Genomic DNA, 18471 nt, shown 5'->3' with positions numbered 1-18471 from the left:
CGAGATGAGGGCTGGAGGGGGTCACTACCCCACTGCCATGGCAGCCCTGGGCCTGGGCTGGTTTGTGGGGGGTAGGCACAGGGCTAGGTTCTTTGCCACACCAGCCACCCTGTGTCCCAGAGCCCATGCGTGGCGCCCCCAATCGTCCTTGGCCCTGAGTCCCAGTGTCCTCACCCACCTCTCACCCTGCCCTGACCCTCATCACCCATCCTCACTATAATGGCTGCAGGCGGTGGACCAGGGTGAAGAACACTCCGCCGGGCGCCCAGTGGTCAGCAAATGGGGCCTCCTGTGTCTGCCCTGAGCTAGGTTGGCCTCTTCGTCTTCTGCCCAACCTGTGAGGGGCAGGTTCACCCAGCCAGCCCCAGCTGGGGCTCCTGGGGCCCAGGTCTCCACCCACACTGGGGACCCCAGGCAGGGCAGGGAGGGGGAAGGCCTGACCCTGACCCTGATCGTGACCCTTGCCCTTGCCCTCCCCTTCATCCTAGCCCTGACCCTGGCTCTAACCCTCTCATGGCCCCAGGTGTTCCACCCATGGACAAGGAGGGGCGGGAGCTGCTGGGCTGGGCGGCCTGCCCCCTGCCCCCCAGATGCCCACAGGAGGCGAGTTCTCCCCCAGTGATGCAAGGTGGCAGCCCTGTTCCTCTGACCAGGGCAGGGGGTGCAACCTGGGGCCACTGACACCCACCCAGGCACCTAAGGCTGGCACACAACCACACGGAGGGCCCCCCATGACAAGCAGTGCCCAACGGCCCCCCACCTGCCAGGGACCTGAAGCCCTGTGTTCAGGGTGAGCATCCGACAGGCAGCTTGGAACTCTGTGGGGACAAAAGCAGTACCTCAGGGCCGCCCTCACAGCGGGCGGGCAGGGCAACTGTCTGCAGCATCTGCAGCCAGGCGTCTGCCCAAGGGCTCTGGACTGCCTTGCCCCATGCCCACCTGCTCCTGCCCAGCCCCTCGGAAGGGGGCCTTCTCACAGGCGGGTCTTTCCTCCCAGGCAGATGACTTGGGGTAGGGGGGGCATGGTGAGCTGGAGCCTTTGGGGGGCCCTGGGACCCCCGTGGGGGCAGTGCCCCCCAGGAGTTGTCACAGTACTGAAGCCTGACAATGCTCAGGGGTCCCAGGCCTCTCCCCGGACCCCTCGGGCAGCCCCATCCAGGTGCCCATTGGTGGCTGAAGGTGCCTATGCTGGCCTGGGCAGGTGGCCCCCCAGGATGCCTTGGGCAATTGCACCCGGTCTCACGGTGCAAACACAGGAGGTGTTTGAGGGCTCTGCAGGGGTGTGCCAGCCCCCAGCGGGAGACAGCGATAATGGGGCCCTCCCGCCCAGGACTTTCCAGCAAGGCTGCAGCACCATGTCCTGATAAAGCTTCCAGGATCCTGTCTGGCCACCGCTGTGCCAGCCAGCTGCGGCAGTTACGGGGCTGCGGGTGTGGGTCACGGTGGGCGCGGCAGGGGCAGGGCCATATCCTATATAAGGCACCCGTCCCGGCTGGCCGCTTGAGTTCCAAAGGTGGCAGCAGCGAGACTGCCCGGTGCCCGGTGGCGGAGGGTGGTCCGGCGGTGACCTCTCTTGACAGCGGCAGCATCATGCTCCGACTTCAGCTGCTGCTTCTGCTGTCCTGCGGGGGAGCCCTGCTCCACGCCGGTGAGTGGGCCGGGCTGAGACCAGGGGCCCTCGCAGGGGGGCCGGCACCCGCCTGGGCTGTGGGAGCCTCCCAGGCCAACACGGCGGAGGTGACAGCCCGTGTGGACGTGGACAAATGGCAGGCAGGAGGTGGGGGCCAGGCCAGGAAGACCCCTCTCACTCCACACCAGACCACAGGGGCCTGGGGACCCAGGCATCCCAGCTGGGCGGCAACACCTGTTCTCTCTGTCCACCTCCCGGCGAGGCGGGCGCAATGGCCAGGGAGGAAGGAGGCTCAGCAGGAGCTGGTGGAGGAGCTGTCTAGCCTCTGGCAGTCTCTTTAATAGTAGATGAGCACAGTAGAGACTGGGGGTCCTGGGGGGTGGGACAGCCTGGTGGCCGCAGGCCAGCATGCAGCCCTGGCACTTTCAGCTTCGGCCCAGGGTCCACAGAGGTCTGCGGGGGTCCCAAGAGGAGGCCAGGGGAGGGGGTGTGTGGGTCACAGGGGCTCAGGACTTGGCCCCTCCAACCCTGGGTAGGCAGCCCGGTGGGCCTGGACCCAGATGACCTGGGCAGAGGTGCAAGTGGGGCCAGCCACAAAGCAGACCTCAGTTTCCCTGTCTGTAAAGTGGGGAGATGCAATCACCCCCCACGTGGCAGCCGTGAGGATGTAGGGGAGGCATGTGGGCTCCTGTCAGCTCAGGCCCAGCACAGCACCACTGTCCTCCACGCTGAGCTCAGGGGCAGCTGGACTACCCCTGCCATGTTCCCGGAGCCCACTGCCCCTACCCCAGACATGGATCCTAGTGCCCCCTGAGGTGGCTTGCCCCATACCCTCCCCACCTGGGCGCTGGGTGGCCAGCCGGCCCGAGGGGTCTCGGTGAAGCCCTTGCGGCTGACCAAGCTCCAGGCCCTTAGCATCTGGTCTACCTGGACTGCTGAGTGCTCAGGCCTCTGCACGGGCCAACTCTCCCTCGCTGTGCCACCAGCCTGGGCATGTCCCTCTCTCATCCTTGGCCTTCCGCCCTGGTCGGTGGCCTCAGACCCAGGAGACCTGGGAGCCCCGTGGAGCTGACATGGCTGGAGGGAGCACGCCCCGTTTGGGGCCAAGCCACCAGGGGGCCATGGGGCTCACCCCAGCCCTCCCTGCTGAGTCCAGCCCCCTTCTCTCCAACAAAACTCCTCCCGCACAACCTAGGCACCGCTTTTCCATGGCGGGGTGACCGAGGGCTCTGAAGCAAGGCCTGTCTTTCAACAGAGCCAGGTCCTGGGGACAGTGCTCCAGCCATCTCCCTGGCTCCCCTCCTCAGCCCTGGGGGTTCACAGACCCGGGGCCAGGGCAAGGGGGTCCTGGAGCCAGCCGTGTGCTGGGTGTAGGCTGGGAGGAGCAGCGAGGGCTGAGGCCCCACAGCTGGGTGGCGGGCTTTGGGAGCTGTGGGGGTCTGAGCTCCCATTGTCACTGTGGCAAAGACACTGATCGCTAGCTCGGAGGGACAGAGGAGGTGGGGACAAGCCAGCCTGCCCTCCTGTTGTGAGTGGGCCAGGCTGTGGGGGGGTGCCGAGCCAGGATAACCCAGGAAGGGCAGGGCGGGGTCCGCCAAGCATGTAAAAGGAACAGAGCGTAACCACCCGTGGCCAGCCCGCGGGCTGGGGCTGGTGGACAGCCCGCCCTGCAGGCCCTGAGCCTGGCAGGGGGCGAGCCCCATCCTTAGAGCAACAGAAGCACCCCTGAGGGCAGGGGATGCTTGTTCTCCCCAGGAGCAACTGCAGAGGAGCCTCTGGCTGCCGCGGGGTGGGGTGAGGGGTTGTTGTTCCGACAGCCAGAGACCAAGACTGGATGGGACAGTGGAGACAGAGTGGAGGACAGGAAGGACGGAGCGATGGCAGGACTTGAGGAGGTGGTGAGAAAGAGGAGCTCGTTGAGGGGGGAGCCACTTTCTGAGTGGGGACCCGGGAAAGACTCGCTGGGGGTGTACTGGTCTGAGCTCAGAGGACAGGGTGGCACTTGGCCTGTGGGTCATGGAGGTTGCAGGCATGGGGGGCTGGGGAGAGGCAACAGAGGGCAGGACGAGGGCATGAATGGGGGGACAGAAAGGGCCAGGGCCACCGTCCCACATGAAAGGTGGGGAAACTGAGGCACAAGGGATCTTGGAAAGGGGAGACACTAGCACAAGACTCTGCCCCCCTAAGCCACTCCATCCTCTCCCATCCCTCCCCAACCTGGTCAGGCAAGGGGGTGGGTGTGGGGCCACACTCCTGCAAGGCATGCTTCTGAGCCCATGGGTGCATCCTGAGAAGCAAAGGCCAGGGCCCGCTCCACCTGCTGACACCCTGGGGGAGGTAGGTGAGTGGTGAGCACGCGCCAGCCTCAGGCCCGGCTCAGGGCAGCAGGAGCCACGCACACACACACACACACACACACACACACACACACAGTCTGGGGCAAACGACAGCGTAAGCTGGGCCAGGGTAGCCAGAGCATCCAAGTGCAGCTGAGCAGAAAACGATCTCAGGGGCCAAAGGGGACCACAGCTAAAGTGTGTGCCTGCACTTGGCCAAGGCCACCAGCCTTCTTGAATCAACTCAGCTACCCAAAACACCCGGAGCTCCTGCCAGAGAAAAGGCCTGAGGGGCTGAAGAGGCATGAGACTCTGCTCACCCAGTGCTCAGACCTCGACCTGATCCCACAGGAGGCCCAGGGGCAGGGGGTGCAGTCCACATGAAAGGCCTCCTTTGGAGAAGTGAGGGAGTGCAGAGGGACCCCAACCTGGCCATGGCCGCAGGATGAAGCAGGGATGGATCAGCCAGCTGGGCAACCAGACGAGGACTTGGGGAAGCAGGGGTGGGACGTCAGCACCCCCAGCACACGCTGTTCCAGAAGAAAGGGAGAGCAAGGCCCTTCTGGAAGGCCGTCCTCGCCCGGGCGGCAGGGGAAGGCTGACATGGGGCCGTGGGCCACCCCACCAGGCTTCCCTGAGACAGCCAAGCTGGGCACCCGCGATTCCTGCCACCACAGGCAGTGTGACCAATGTTATAAGAGCAGTTTGTGGCAACGGTCACCACAGTCCCTGGGGCTGACAGTGGGGCTGCAAGGGAAAGGGGGCAGCAGGACGATGGTGCATGAGGGTCCTGTGCAGCCGAGCATACGGAAGCCGCTGGGGGCCCTGGTGCTCCCTCAGCTAACACGAGTCATTTGCAGAGCAGGGCAGGGACAGATCCCAAGGAGAGACGGGACAGGATGGGACGGGCACGCCTGCGGCAGAGGAGAGCTGGACAGGGTCCCGGAGCGAGCCAGGCCCAGGAGGAGGGGTGGGGGGTGGAACAAGCTCAGCATGACCAGGACACCCCACCTGGAGTGTCCCAGGGTGGGTGCTTCCTCACCCTTCGGCTTCCCTGGGTCACCTCGGCAGAAAGGCCCTCCCCACCCCTCACTGCTCACTGCTTTGCAGTGTGTGTGTCCGTGTGCGCGCACATCGCATGTGTCTGTGTGTCCAGGTGTGTCCACACGTGCGCATGTGTTGAGTACCATGTGCATTTGTCCATGTATGTCCACACGTGTGCTTCCTGTGCATATGTGTGTACGTGAATGCATACGTGTTCGCACATGTGTGCATGTGTCTGTCTGTGTGTCCATGTGCTCCCGTGTGCACATGTCCACGTGTGTATCATGCACACTTGTCCGTGTGCATCCACACATGTGCTTCGTGTGCCTGTGTCTGTGTGCACGTTTGCACATGCATGTTTGCACAGTTGTGTGCATGTGTTCCCACGTGTGTGCATGCTTGCACGTGCACCTCGAACTGGCCCCACGGGAGCGGGCACCTTGGTTCCCTTGCTCTCCACCACATCCCCAGCACCGGCCCGTGTACGGAGCAGCTGCTCCGTGCAGATGTGCTGAACAAATGAATGAGTGAGTGAACGAGAGCAAGGACCAGGCCCGTGAAGCCCCACTGTTCACTCGCCCAAGCACCCACACTGAACACAAGGGAACCCATGTCCAGGTCACAGCAGGGGCAGCCAGCCAGGTGCTGTGCAGACCCGCAGAGGTGGGGAGACCTCTTGGCACTGGCCAGGTCCCACCCACACAGGCCTGAGTGACACCTCCTTTGTCGACCCAGGCCTCCGGGGGCCGAAGGAGCCCTCATTGGCAGGTTAGGCAGTCGTGGCTGCCCCATCCGGCCCACAGTGCCCGTTTGGGACCCACAGGCGTGGGGGAGGGCCCCAAAGCCTGGGCGCGCTCCCACCTGCAGATCCCAGGTTCACCCGGTGTTCTTGGTCTGGGGTCTCCACAGGAGGGTCCAGCCACAGACGAGCCTCAGGTCCTGAGCCTGGGGTGGGGGTTGGGGGCGGGTGCTGTGTGCTTGGGCCTGGCGACACCCCTGCTGGCCGCAGCCTGTGGGCTGAATTGTAGCTCCGTGTCTTACAGATTCCGGGGCTGATAACACCCCCGACCCCAACGACAAGAGTGATCTCGGCCCCTATGAGACAGGTGAGAGGCAGACCCCAGCCCAGAGCAGGGTGTGTGTGGGGGCAGGCCCCACATCACCCCAGGGGGAAGACCACTTCTCTGTCTAGCGTGGGGTCCCCAGCACAGTTGCCTGGCCAGCAGGGAGGGGGCTAAGTGACCCAACACTCTCTCCACAGATGAGCAGAGGGGTTGGTGCTCCACGTGGGGGGCCGGCCACTTCTCCACCTTCGACCACCACATGTATGACTTCTCGGGGACGTGCAACTACGTCTTTGCTGCCATCTGCGAGGACCCATCGCCCACATTCAGCGTCCAGCTCCGGCGTGGGCCCGACGGCAGGACCACCCGCATCATCGTGGAGCTGGGCTCCTCCGTGGTCACCGTGCAGAACGGCGCAGTCTCTGTCAAGGACGTGGGGTAGGGTCTGCACGCCGCCGGAGGCGCGGGGCCTCGGGCGGTGTCCAGGGCTGGCTGCGGCTGAGCGGGGCGCGGCGGGGCGGTAGGGCCGGGCAGCCAGGCTGAGGCGCTCTCTCCTAGGGTGGTCAGCCTGCCCTACACAAGCAATGGGCTCCAGATCACGCCCTTCGGCCAGAACGTGCGGCTGGTGGCCAAGCAGCTGGAGCTGGAGCTGGAGGTGCTGTGGGGACCGGACAGCTACGTCATGGTGAGGACGGCAAGGGTGCTGGGCGGAGGTGGGGTAGGGGTGCCGTTCAGGAGTGGGTGCGCACGCGGCAGGAGTTCCGCGGGGCTTGACCTGCAACGTGGCCAGGCCCTTCCTGCTGACCCCTGGCCAGGAACTGGGCCGTCTGGGCATTGTTGGCGGCTCAGTTTCCCCACCTGGAAAATGAGGACGACTCAGCAAGCAGAAGGGGTGTCGGACGAGTGATGGAGCGGCACCACGGAGGGCTCCACGTGAGAGGGGAATCCAGGCGCTGCGCCCCTCCCCAGCCACGCCCCTCCCCGCCGCGCCCCGCCTCCCCGCGGGCGGTGCAGCGACGGCCCAGCAGTGCCCGGCCGCCCACAGGTCCTGGTGGAGAAGAAGTACATGGGCCAGATGTGCGGGCTATGCGGAAACTTCGACGGCGAGGCGGCCAACGAGTTCCTGAGCAAGGACGGTAGGCGGGGCGGGCAGCGCGGGCGGGGAGGGAGGGCTTGGTCCCTAGGACCCCGCGGTGCTGACCCCATTCCACGCCCCCAGGCAACCTCCTGGAACCCTACAAGTATGCTGCCCTCCAGAAACTTGACGACCCCAACGAGATCTGTGCCTACGAAGCAATCCCCCAGCCTAGCAGCCCACAGGAAGAGCATGTACGTGGAGGGGACGGCGGGGTCCCCCGGAAGCCCGTTCCAGACCCACCCCCAGAGTGGGTGAACGGGCCTCCCTGGTGACGCCGAGCGGCCCTCTGCCCAGGCCCAGACCTGCGCCCAGCTGCTGAGCCTGGTGTCCCCCGAGTGCAGCGTGGCCCGGGAGCCGTTCATGCAGAGCTGCCAGGCGGACATGAAGATGTGCGCCCAGCCGGGCCCGGGAAACTGCAGCTGTGCCACGCTCTCGGAGTTCTCCCGCCAGTGCAGCATGGCCGGCCAGGCGGTCAGCAACTGGCGGGCTCCGGGCCTCTGCTGTGAGTCCCGGGACAGAGGGGGCTGAGGGCCCCAAGATTCGGGTCTCCCGGCCTGCGCACCCCCACAGCTCGTCCTGGCTGTGCGGCCGTGTCTCAGGGACAGAGCCAGGCCCCCTCCTGGGCCTGGGTGGCTGCGGACACCCCTGCTCCTCTCACACCCCATGCCCCTCCTCTGTGTGCCTGCAGCTGTGGGGCAGTGCCCGGCCAACCAGGTGTACAAAGAGTGTGGCTCGGCCTGCGTCAGGACCTGCTCCAACCCAGGGCATAGCTGCCAAGGCTTCTGCACCTTTGGCTGCTTCTGCCCCGAAGGTGAGGGTCTCAGCTCCCCAAACCCCACAGATGAGCCAGGAGGAGGGAACGGCAGGCAACCCCAGCCCCTCCTCCCCGTGCCCTGCCATGTGGCTCTGTGCCCATGGGCTGAGGAGGAGGTGGGGTTTGAGAGAACCCAGGAGACAGTCTGGGCGCAGGTGCTCACCAAGGAGCCATATCCTGGGTCTGGGCACGTGGGGGGAGGGTGCCCCAAACGTGCCCAAGGCAGCCGAGGATGCAGGTGGCGGCTGCAGCGTGAGGTCACGGGGCTCAGTGGGGGAGGGGAAGGGAGGGATCAGGACTGCCCCAAGCGGCCCTGGAGGACTGGGTGGCTGGCGAGGGGGCCCTGTCAGTGGGAGGGTGTTGGCACCACACAGCCCCAGGAAACCCCTCTCCTGCAGGGATGGTCCTTGATGACTTCTCCAAAAACCAGACCTGTGTGCCGGTCACCCAGTGCCCCTGCATGCTCAACGGGGCGGTCTATGCCCCTGGGGAGGTCACATCATCTGCCTGCAGGACATGGTGCGTGCTGTACTGGGGCAGCCAGGGGGTTAGCAATGGGGAGGAGGGGCAACATAAGGGGGGACCACTGGAGACAGGGAGATGCGGGGAGGGGGAGGGGTTTCAGGGGGACACAGGGGTGCTGTTGGCTTCAACCCTCCTCCCCTGTCTGGGTCCCCTCGCCCCACCCCAGCCAGTGCACTGACGGCCTCTGGACATGCACGGATCAGCCCTGTCCCGGTCGCTGCTCTCTGGAAGGCGGCTCCTTCGTCACCACGTTCGATGCCAGGCCCTACCGCTTCCATGGCACCTGCACCTACATCCTCCTCCAGGTAGGAAGAGGCAGCCGGAGGAGGGAGGGAGGAGGGGTCGGGGGGGTGAGGGGGAGGCACCCGGAAGCCTCGCCCCTGAGCTGCGGCCGCCCCTCCTCAGAGCCACCAGCTCCCTGAAGAGGGCTCCCTCATGGCCGTGTACGACAAGTCAGGTTACTCACACTCGGAGACCTCCCTAGCCGCCATCATCTACCTGTCCGGCCAGGTACGCGCCATCCCCATCCTGCAGGCGCCGCTCACCCCCACGCGGGTCCGCGACGTCCCCGTTCCTGACCTCGTCCCGTGCACGCAGAAGCTGGACCCGGGGCTCCCACCCCACTCCTAGCCCCCCGTGACTCAGTCTGTCTTCTCTCCAGGACAAAATCGTGATTTCTCAAGACGAGGTGATCACCAATAACGGAGAGGTGAAGTGGCTGCCGAAAAGAGCACGTACAAGATCCAACCGCCAGACCAGGGCATAGGGAGGGGGGGGGGGGCGGGGGGGGGGTGGACAGACAGTCACTGAGCCACTGTCCCTCCAGGCAACATCACGATCTTCAGACAGACGTCCACCCACCTCCAGATGGCCACTGACTTCGGCCTGGAGCTCATGATCCAGCTGCAGCCTGTGTTCCAGGCATACATTACCGTGGAGCCCCAGTTCAGGGGCCAGACCCGAGGTGCGCTCTCCCTCCCCCGTCCCCCCTCCCTGGCTTGGCCGGGCCAGGGAGAAGACGGGGTCCCACTGGACTCCCCTGCGCCAACCTTCCACACCTGGGGAGCTCGTGGTCCCCCCTGCTGACCTGGGCTAGCCTCACAGAGGAGCCGCCCCTCGTGGCCTCTCGACCAGGGCACGCCCAGACCCCAGACACCTGAGAGAGGAGGACGCTGGTGCGTGCCTGGGGGGGGGGGACCAGGGCGGGGACACGGGCACATGCAGGGTGGCTCTGTGCACGTGAGGGGTGCATGTGGGCGGGGACAGGCGACACACCCGCCAGCCCGCCCCTCACGGCCGGCCTGCCCAGGGCTCTGCGGCAACTTCAACGGGGACACAACGGACGACTTCACGACCAGCATGGGCATCGCCGAGGGCACCGCCTCGCTCTTTGTGGACTCCTGGCGGGCGGGGAACTGCCCAACAGCGCTCGAGCGCGAGACGGACCCCTGTTCCATGAGCCAGCTCAACAGTGAGAGCGCCTGTCCGCCCACATCAGCCGCCTCTGGGAGGTCCCCAGGAGGGGAGGTGCCAGGGGGGCAGGAGACCCACCGGCCGGCCTGTCTCCCCAGAGGTGTGCGCTGAGACTCACTGCTCGGTGCTGGTGAACAAGGGCTCCGTGTTCGAGAAGTGCCACTCGGTGGTGAACCCCAGGCCCTTCTACAAGGTGGGCAGGGCCCCTGCAGGTGTTTGGAAGGGCCATCTCTGCACGCTCAGGGCTCCTGGATGGGTCAGGGGTCTGGGGTTCCCAGTGTCCCGGGGTGGGCAGGACGCCCCAGCCACCCTCGCCAGCCCAGCACTCCGTCTCTCCCGCAGAGGTGTGTCTACCAGGCATGCAACTACGAGGAGACCTTCCCCCACATCTGTGCTGCCCTGAGTGCCTACGCCTACCTATGTGCCTCCCGGGGCGTCCTGCTCTGGGACTGGAGGAGCAGCGTCGACAACTGCAGTGAGTGCCTCCCGGAGTCCCAGGGAGTGTCCTGGGCTCATCCGGGAGGCCCCGTGGTCATGAGGAAGGATCCCCAGGCTCCCGAGGGTCTCTGGGTCTTGAGAGGGGCTCCTGGGGCGCCGAGCTCTGCCCGACCCCCCCACGGCCCCGGCCCCTCCCCTGGGCATGGGCTCCTTGGAGGGCCTGCCTCACTGGCGTACCCCCACAGGCGTCCCCTGCACGGGCAACAGAACATTCAGCTACAACAGCCAGGCCTGCGACCGCACCTGCATGTCACTGTCAGAGCGCACACTCGAGTGCCACCCCAGCGCGGTGCCCGTTGACGGCTGCAACTGCCCCGAGGGCACCTACCTGAACCACAAGGAGGAGTGTGTGCGCAGAACCCAGTGCCCCTGCCAGCTGGACAGCCACGAGATCATCCTGGCCGGCCAGTCCACGGTTGTCAACGGCGCCACTTGGTGCGGCCCAGTGGGCGGGGCCCTACACACCCTAGCCTGCTGTACCCCCACACTCTGGGGCTGGGGGGCTCACGCAGCCTCTCTCTTGCAGCTACTGCATCAGCGGACGGCTGACCTGCTCCCGCAAGCCTCAGATGCTCCTGGGTACGTACTGGCAGGAGGCCGTGCCTGGGCCGTGGGGGACTGGCAGCCTCCCCTGAACTTGTCTGACCACTGGGCTCCCTCCTCTTCCCACAGCCACCTGCACAGCCCCAAAGACCTTCCAGTCCTGCAGCCAGTCCTCAGACAGCAATTTTGGGGCGGCCTGTGCCCCCACGTGTCAGATGCTGGCAACCGGCATCGCCTGTGTAAGGCTGGGGGGCGGAGCCACCACTCCCACAGTGTACCTGCTCTAGGGGATTCAGGACACCCTGCAGCGAGCGCTCCCCAGCGGATGTGCCCCAGTGGACACCCCCGCAGTCGATGCTCCCCGGAGGACGAGCCCCGGTGGACAATTCCTCAGCCTCTGTGGCCCAGGAGCCCCTCCATGGGGCCCTGGAAGATTTGCACAAAATCCTCAGGAAAGATGGGGCTCATGCAGGCAGCCTGTCTGTGTCCCTGCTCTGTCTCCATGACCAGGCTGTGGGGGAGGGCTCGGTGTGAAAGGGGGTGCATCCTGAGCAGCCATGGTGGCTGGCAGCTGGGGGACATATGTGTCCTCTGTGGGGCTCCGTGGGTCCTGGCTACCCTGCTGGCCTGGAAAGGGTCGGCTGACTGTGTGTGGGTGGGAGCACCCCCTGCCGGGATCCCTAAGGGAGGAGGTTCAGCTCTGCTAAGATAAAGCCCCTTTGCTTCCGAGATGCCAGAGCACTAGCGGCAGTGAGGGTGGGCACAGGAAGAGGACCAGGCAGTCCTGGAGGAATGTTGGGGGTGGTGGTCCCTGAAGGGGCCTGTGGGGCCGGGCCGCCACGTTCAGAGTACCCCTGCCCTCCCCCCAGGTCCCCACCAAGTGTGAAGCTGGCTGCGTCTGTGCCGAGGGCCTCTACGAGGATGCCAGCGGGCAATGCGTGCCAGCCGACAACTGCTCCTGTGAGTTTGGGGGGACCTCCTACCCCCCGGGCGCCGAGCTCAACACTGACTGTCAGACGTGGTAAGCGGCACCCTCACCTCCTCGGCCTAGAGCACTGGGCCCCTGGGGCCTCTGGGGCCGACGCCGGTCTGGGCAGTGGGGGCCTCAAGGCAGGAGACCCGACCCCGCCAGGACCCTGGCACTGGGGCCAGTTTGGAGCAGGCCCCCAGGGAGGTCAGGGGCCAGCCTGGATGTGCGCCCCGCCCCCAGCCGGCCTCCTCTCCGCAGCATCTGCAAGCAGGGGAAGTGGGTGTGCGAGCAGAGCGCCGGCTGCGCCTCCACCTGCACTCTCTACGGGGAGGGCCACGTGATCACCTTCGACGGGCAGCGCTTTGTGTTCGACGGCAACTGCGAGTACACCCTGACCACTGTATGGCCGGCCCCGGGGGGCGGGGGGGGGGCGGGCAGCCGCGGGCTCCTCCTCAACGCGCTCCACTCCCGGTAGGACGGCTGTGGCGCCAACGACTCGCAGCCCACCTTTAAAATCGTCACTGAGAACGTCATCTGCGGGGAGACGGGGGTCACGTGCTCGCGGGCCATCAAGCTCTTCCTGGGGGTGAGCGGCAGGCGACCCTCCCCACCTCCCCCTTCAGACCTCTGGGGACCCCAGCCTCTGCCCTCCTCCCGGTCTCTGCCCCGCCGCCTAGTCGGCACCGTGGGGTCCTAACAGTCCTGGGCGCCTCGGGGCGGAGGCAGGTCTCCAGTCTAGGTGTTTGCACGCTCAGCGGCCAGGCACACGCTGAGGGTTCCGTCTCCGGGAGGCGCCGGTGCGGAGCCGGGAGGCTTCTCCGGGAGGCCTGAGCCTCAGCCCCGGGGCGTTTCTGGTGGTGCCGGAGCCTCCCGGCGGCAAGTTCTGAGGGCAGGGACCCAGGTCCGTCCTGTGGAGGCAGCTGCAGGCTCGCGGGCAGGGCGCGCCGGGCGGGGTACCGGCAGCCGCTGACGGCCCTGCCCCGCAGGCACTGTCCATCGTACTGGCAGACAAGACCTACACGGTCGGCGGATACGACCCCCAGGTGAGCTTCCAGGTGCAGCCCAGCTCCTTGCACCTCGTGCTGGACATCTACATCGCCGACAAGTACAACCTGACGCTCACCTGGAACAAGCACATGATGGTCCTCATCAAGGTCTCTCGCGCCTCCGCGCAGGTAACCTAGGCGCGGCCGTGGTGGGGCGGGGCCTGGATGGGGCGGGGCCCGGATGGGGCGGAGTGGAGGCGGGGCCTGGAGAGGAGCCAGGGGCGGGGCTGAGAGCAGGCCTGGTGGGCTGGGGGCGGGGCCTGGCCGACGCCTGGATGAGTGGGCGGGGCCTGAGCTTCGCCCCGTCCTCCAGGACGCCTTCTGCGGCTTGTGCGGGAACTACAACGGGAACATGAAGGACGACTTTGAGACCCGCAGCATGTACGTGGCCTCCAGCGAGCTGGAGTTCGTGAACTCGTGGAAGGAGAACCCCCTGTGCGGGGACGTGAGCTTCGTGGTCGACCCCTGCAGCCTCAACACCTTCCGCCAATCCTGGGCCGAGCGGAAGTGCAGCATCATCAACAGCCAGACCTTTGCGGCCTGCCACAGCAAGGTGGGGGGGCCGAAGGGGGGGCCCTGGCAGGGGGAAGGGGGGTGTGGGAGGGGCCCCGAGGCGGGGGAGCGAGTGAGTGGTGAGGGGCCAGGCACGGGAAGAAAGCCCCAGCTGGAAGGGGCACCCCAGCCCCCCACCACAAGGTGACTGCACCCCGAGCAGGCCCCAGAGAGCCGACACGTGCTGGGTGCCTGGCATGGGCCTGCATCTGTGGGCCCACCCCCACTGGCCCACATGTGCCCACCAACACCCAACCCCAGGGTGGACAGCACTCCCACCACGGGGCTCACAGCCTGCTGGGGGGCACCCGTGAGCAAGCGAGAGGCCAGGATATGTGCTGCGAGGAAGAGACGGGGGTGACGTGGAGGGCGCCTGGAACGCCACTTTAGACAAGGGCTCTGTGGACACGGAGGCACATCGCCCTGCAGTGGGGGTGTCCAGGAGCTTCCCCGGACATGAGCACATGCCCCCCGGGGGCAGTCCTGTCCAGCTGCAGGGGAGGCCAGGCAGGCGTGAGGTGGCCCCACAGGAGCAAGTGCTGTGTAGAGGGCCCCGTCACAGACTGGAGACGCCCGGTCACTAGCTGCGCCCTGGCCCCAACAGGGGGTCTTTGTGGGCGTGGGGAGGGCTCAGAAGTCTCTGTGGCCACCGTCAGCAGGGGGTCAGAAGCACAGGGACTCGGGCATCAAGCACTCTTCCGAGAGCGGTCACCATTGGTGGGCGACAGCGGTAATGGCCTGGTGGTGAACATCTCTGTGGCTCACAGGGTGCTGGGGACCCGGGCTGGCACACACCCACTTTCTAACCTCGACGGCCACCTGCAGGTGTACCACATGCCCTACTATGAAGCCTGCGTGCGCGACGCGTGTGGGTGTGACACGGGTGGGGACTGTGAGTGTCTGTGCGACGCGGTGGCCGCCTATGCCAAGGCCTGTCTGGACAAGGGCGTGTGTGTGGACTGGAGGACCCCCGACTTCTGCCGTGAGTGTCTTGGGGCGAGTGGGAGCGGGCGGCGCCGGGCTGTGCCACCTCTGCCACCCCAGGGCCCCTGGGAGATGCTCTGCCTGGAGGGCCCCGCCCCTCACACCCACGGGCGGGCTCCCTGCCCTGACACACCGGGACTGCCCCCAGGCCCAGAGCGGCCTCCACCTAGCCCTGGCTCAGGCCGGGGCCCCAGGGCACCTCGGCCAACCTCCAGTGTCCTTCCTTCGCAGCTGTCTACTGCGGCTTCTACAACACCCACACGAGGGTGGACGGGAGCAGCGAGTACGAGTACGTGCAGGAGGACGACTGCACGTGGCACTACCAGCCTTGTCTCTGCCCCGACGCACTGCAGAGCTACCCGCAAAGCAACATCGAAGGTACAAGGCGCCACGCGTCTGTCCAGCCAGCGTCCCCTGAGCCTGCTTGGGCACCGGCCCGTTCTAGCTAGCTTAGCGAGAGGACCATCAGCAAACCGGACAGACAGCCCTGCCCTCCAGGCACTAACACTCCCTCACGGGGAGATGCCTGAACACAAGATAAAGGAGCAATAGAGCCCGTCTTCAGGGGCAAGTGGGGGGGCGGGGGGCAGGAGGAGGCGAGGGGGCGAGGGGCCCCCAGCACCCCCAGCGCCCCAGCGGCGGCGTCCTCTGCCCTAGGCTGCTACAACTGCTCCCAGGACGAGTACTTCGACTCCAGTGAGGGCGCGTGCGTGCCGTGTGGTAAGTCTCCAGATGCCTGCTGTGCCGGGACCCTGCCTCCTGGGGGCTGAGGCTTCCATAGGCCTGGGAGCTGACCAACCAGCAGAGGAACACAGCCCAGTCGCGCCTCCTCTCCCTCCTCCCCACCCAGCCACTGCCACACACAGCCACTGGGGCCAGAGCGGGGGCCAGAGTGGCTGAATTCCAGCCCCAGACCCTGAACTCGCCTGGCCTAGTCTGGGGTGCAGGGGGTGGGTCCTCTGTGAGGAGGCTTGGAGCTGCCACACAGTGGCCGTGAGTGCGGCCTGCAGCACCCTCTGGGGGCCACAGGGGAGGCGCCGGGCCATGTGGGGAGGGCCAGGGCCGGGGGAGTGGCCAGGGCAAGTAGGGAGGGGCCGGGTGGGAGGCCCACAGAGGGACTGGAGGGGCAGGGTGGGCCCGTCTGCAGCACACGTGACCAGCTTCCTTCCCTTGCAGCCCTGACCGCCACCACTCCACCGCCCACCACAGGTGACTGCAGCCACAAAGGCGCTCTCTCCCCCCAGGGGCTCTTCCCCGGCTCAGCTGGACACCCTGACAAGCCGAAGCTTCAGGGCCCCTCACTGCTATCCATGCAGCTCCTCGGGCTGGTGGAGGGGAGGGGGGCTGGTAGTGGGGTGGGGAGTGCGCCTGGGCTGCCCAGGTGCAGAGCAGCAGGTGCTGAGCTTCAGGTGGGGGTGGAGGGTGGCAGAAGGCAAAGCGGCAGCAGTCGGCCCGGCCGCCGCACTGCACGGCCCTAGGACAGGAAGCAGGGCTCTGCAGGTGAGTCCCAGGTGCCCTGCGAGGGCCCTGCCCAAACCCAAGGACGGCACAGCCGGGCTCAGTGAGCGGGAGGGGGCTGCCACCCAGAGGGTGCGGCAGCCAGCCCTGCCCAGTAATGATGCAACCCTGGTGCCCACAGCTCGGACCTCCACAGAAGCCCAGCCCACAACGCCCGCCACACGGACCCCCAGCACCAGCGGGCTGTTCAGCTCTGCCCGACCCTCCACGAGCCCCACGGCCACTCCTCCAGTGACACCAAGCCTGCCAGCCACGCCGACAACCAGCCCGCAGGCCTCGTCCTCTGCACGGACAGACACGGCCCCCACCACCCAGACAAAACCAGCTGTCTCCTCAGCGGGTACGGCACCTCCCGGGTCCTCGCCCCTTTGTGGGGATTTGTTTCAAGAGGAGAAGCTGCCCGCAGGAGGTGGCCATGCCCTGAGACCTGACAGTGTTGCTAGAGAGTGTGTGCACAGTCTGGGCTGGGGGCTGACGAGCCACCGCCATACAGCAGCACCCCCAGGCCCGGGGCCCACAAGGGGACAGGGCATTAGCCCACCTGGCTGGCCGAGGGCAGGTGGGCAGGGAAACGTGGCTGCCATGGGACAGGAGTGTAGGTCACTACCCTGCCCGAGGCCACGCAGCTGGCTGATTCGAGTGTCAGCCTGGCCACCGATGCTCCACAGACAAGGAGCCGGAAGGCACCAGGCCAGGGGGGCATGAGGAGGAGGGCGCTGGGACAGGAGACTCGGGCAGATACCCGGAGGGCCCTGAGGGGGCACGGGGTGCCACTGGATGCACTGGAGGTGTTGGTGCAGACATTCGAGGCGGCTCTCCTCTGCAGAATCACCTCGAAGCACCACGGCCGTCAGCCCGCGGGTCACATCAGCACCAACCCCCACATCCACGTGGGGTATAACGGCCACTAGACCCACGGTGACCCATGCCACAAGCCAGTCCACAGCATCACGCCCCAGCGCGGCCACACAGACCACAGCTGAGACCACAGAGCGCACCACAGCACCTACAGTGACCCTGGAGACACAGGAGGAGACCTCAAGGACCCCGCCAGGTAAGCGTGTGTGCTGGGCAGTCGCCATGCTCGGCCCCCGCCCCGTCAACACACGAGGGCCAGGCTCCACGGCAGAAGGCTAAGCTGTCCCGGGAGCACACGGAGGAACTGGGCCTCCAGGCAATGCTAGGCACAGCCCCAACTCAGACCATCGCCCGCTAACAAATTCTCTCCCTGCCTGCACCCCACAGCAACAGGACCCAGGCCCCACACGAGCACAGTGCACCCCAGCCCCGGTGAGTATCCTGCTGGATGGCTTGCTCCATCACAAGCTTGCCCCACCCCTGAAGGTGGATGAGGGGAGCACTTCAGGGAGCTGAAGCTGTGAGGACACTGACTCAGGGCAGTTCCAAGGAGCTGAAGGGATGGCAAGAGACGAGACAGAGGCGCAGCAGAGGACTTCTTAGAGAAGGGCCAACATGTTTCCAGAAGATCAGAGGGTTAGAGAACGTAGGGGGCTTTAGCTGCATTTCAAGGAGACAGAGATTCAAAGAGATCAGATGCTGCATCAAACCAGAGGGCCAAGGTGCACAGGACCATACAGGACTGAGAGGAAAGACGCAGACAGAAAATGGGTAGGGGGAGGATGAGAGAACTGACGAACCAGGAACCTGGACCGAAAACAAGCTCCCTCAGGAGCCAGAAAAAAAAAAAATGAAAAAACCAGGTTCAGATGGTAAACTCACACCATCAAGGTGGGAAATGCTGGGAAAATCGGACGGGTGGATGAGAATCACCATGACACCACCTCCCACAGAGACGACGACCCCAACGCAGACAACAGGCACAACAACGGGACGACCAACGACCACACCATCGACGCAGACTACGCTTCCCACTCGGTTCCCGCCATTAGAGACCTCCTCGGTGACTCCCACCTCTCAGCGAGCTACCACCCGGACCACCGAAACGATCATCTCTACCCCCTCCAGGCCATCGCCCACGGCAACCTCTCTGCCTACCACAGCCACACAGCCCACAGCCTCCACGCTGTCACTCACCAAGACCACCAGTGAGACCCGTCCTCCCACCAACTCCATCAGCACAGCCAAAACCACTACTCCCCTGGTGTCCCGGCCGCCGGCAACAGCGCCTCACCCATCCACATCACCTGCTTCCACTACCATCACCCCCAAGCCCACCACCTCACGAACTGCGACCCCGGTTGCTGAGACCACCTCGGCAATCACCCCCAGCCGACCTCACATCTCTGCCACGACGCCCTCCCCGCCCACAGTTTCTCCCTCCTCCTCCTCGCGCACCACAGGTCCCCCCACGGGCA

General features: G+C 66.0%; 1 protein-coding gene across 1 annotated transcript in view; it reads left to right on the top strand.

Annotated features, from left to right (window-relative positions):
* Nucleotides 1–3507: 3507 nt before the first annotated feature.
* The window catches only part of MUC6 (mucin 6, oligomeric mucus/gel-forming), a 34043-nt gene continuing 19079 nt past the window's right edge, over nt 3508–18471 (top strand). The window contains exons 1-32 of the mRNA XM_023724403.1: nt 3508–3528; nt 5746–5884; nt 6054–6116; nt 6272–6512; nt 6633–6759; nt 7120–7210; nt 7294–7403; nt 7507–7714; nt 7901–8023; nt 8425–8545; nt 8718–8856; nt 8957–9061; nt 9213–9285; nt 9378–9515; nt 9861–10022; nt 10123–10217; nt 10367–10499; nt 10708–10957; nt 11049–11101; nt 11195–11304; nt 11935–12086; nt 12294–12435; nt 12511–12621; nt 13022–13210; nt 13395–13634; nt 14459–14615; nt 14849–14995; nt 15275–15337; nt 15794–15964; nt 16257–16475; nt 16962–17189; nt 17949–18201. Of these exons, the coding sequence (XP_023580171.1) occupies nt 3508–3528; nt 5746–5884; nt 6054–6116; nt 6272–6512; nt 6633–6759; nt 7120–7210; nt 7294–7403; nt 7507–7714; nt 7901–8023; nt 8425–8545; nt 8718–8856; nt 8957–9061; nt 9213–9285; nt 9378–9515; nt 9861–10022; nt 10123–10217; nt 10367–10499; nt 10708–10957; nt 11049–11101; nt 11195–11304; nt 11935–12086; nt 12294–12435; nt 12511–12621; nt 13022–13210; nt 13395–13634; nt 14459–14615; nt 14849–14995; nt 15275–15337; nt 15794–15964; nt 16257–16475; nt 16962–17189; nt 17949–18201 (4574 nt within the window). The remainder of the gene's footprint in view (nt 3529–5745; nt 5885–6053; nt 6117–6271; nt 6513–6632; nt 6760–7119; nt 7211–7293; nt 7404–7506; nt 7715–7900; nt 8024–8424; nt 8546–8717; nt 8857–8956; nt 9062–9212; nt 9286–9377; nt 9516–9860; nt 10023–10122; nt 10218–10366; nt 10500–10707; nt 10958–11048; nt 11102–11194; nt 11305–11934; nt 12087–12293; nt 12436–12510; nt 12622–13021; nt 13211–13394; nt 13635–14458; nt 14616–14848; nt 14996–15274; nt 15338–15793; nt 15965–16256; nt 16476–16961; nt 17190–17948; nt 18202–18471) is intronic.

The sequence above is a fragment of the Trichechus manatus genome, unplaced genomic scaffold, assembly GCF_000243295.1.
Source record: "Trichechus manatus latirostris isolate Lorelei unplaced genomic scaffold, TriManLat1.0 scaffold00244, whole genome shotgun sequence".
Lineage (NCBI taxonomy): Eukaryota > Metazoa > Chordata > Mammalia > Sirenia > Trichechidae > Trichechus > Trichechus manatus.
The sequence above is the reverse complement of the archived record's forward strand: the minus strand, read 5'-3'. Positions and strand labels throughout refer to the sequence as shown.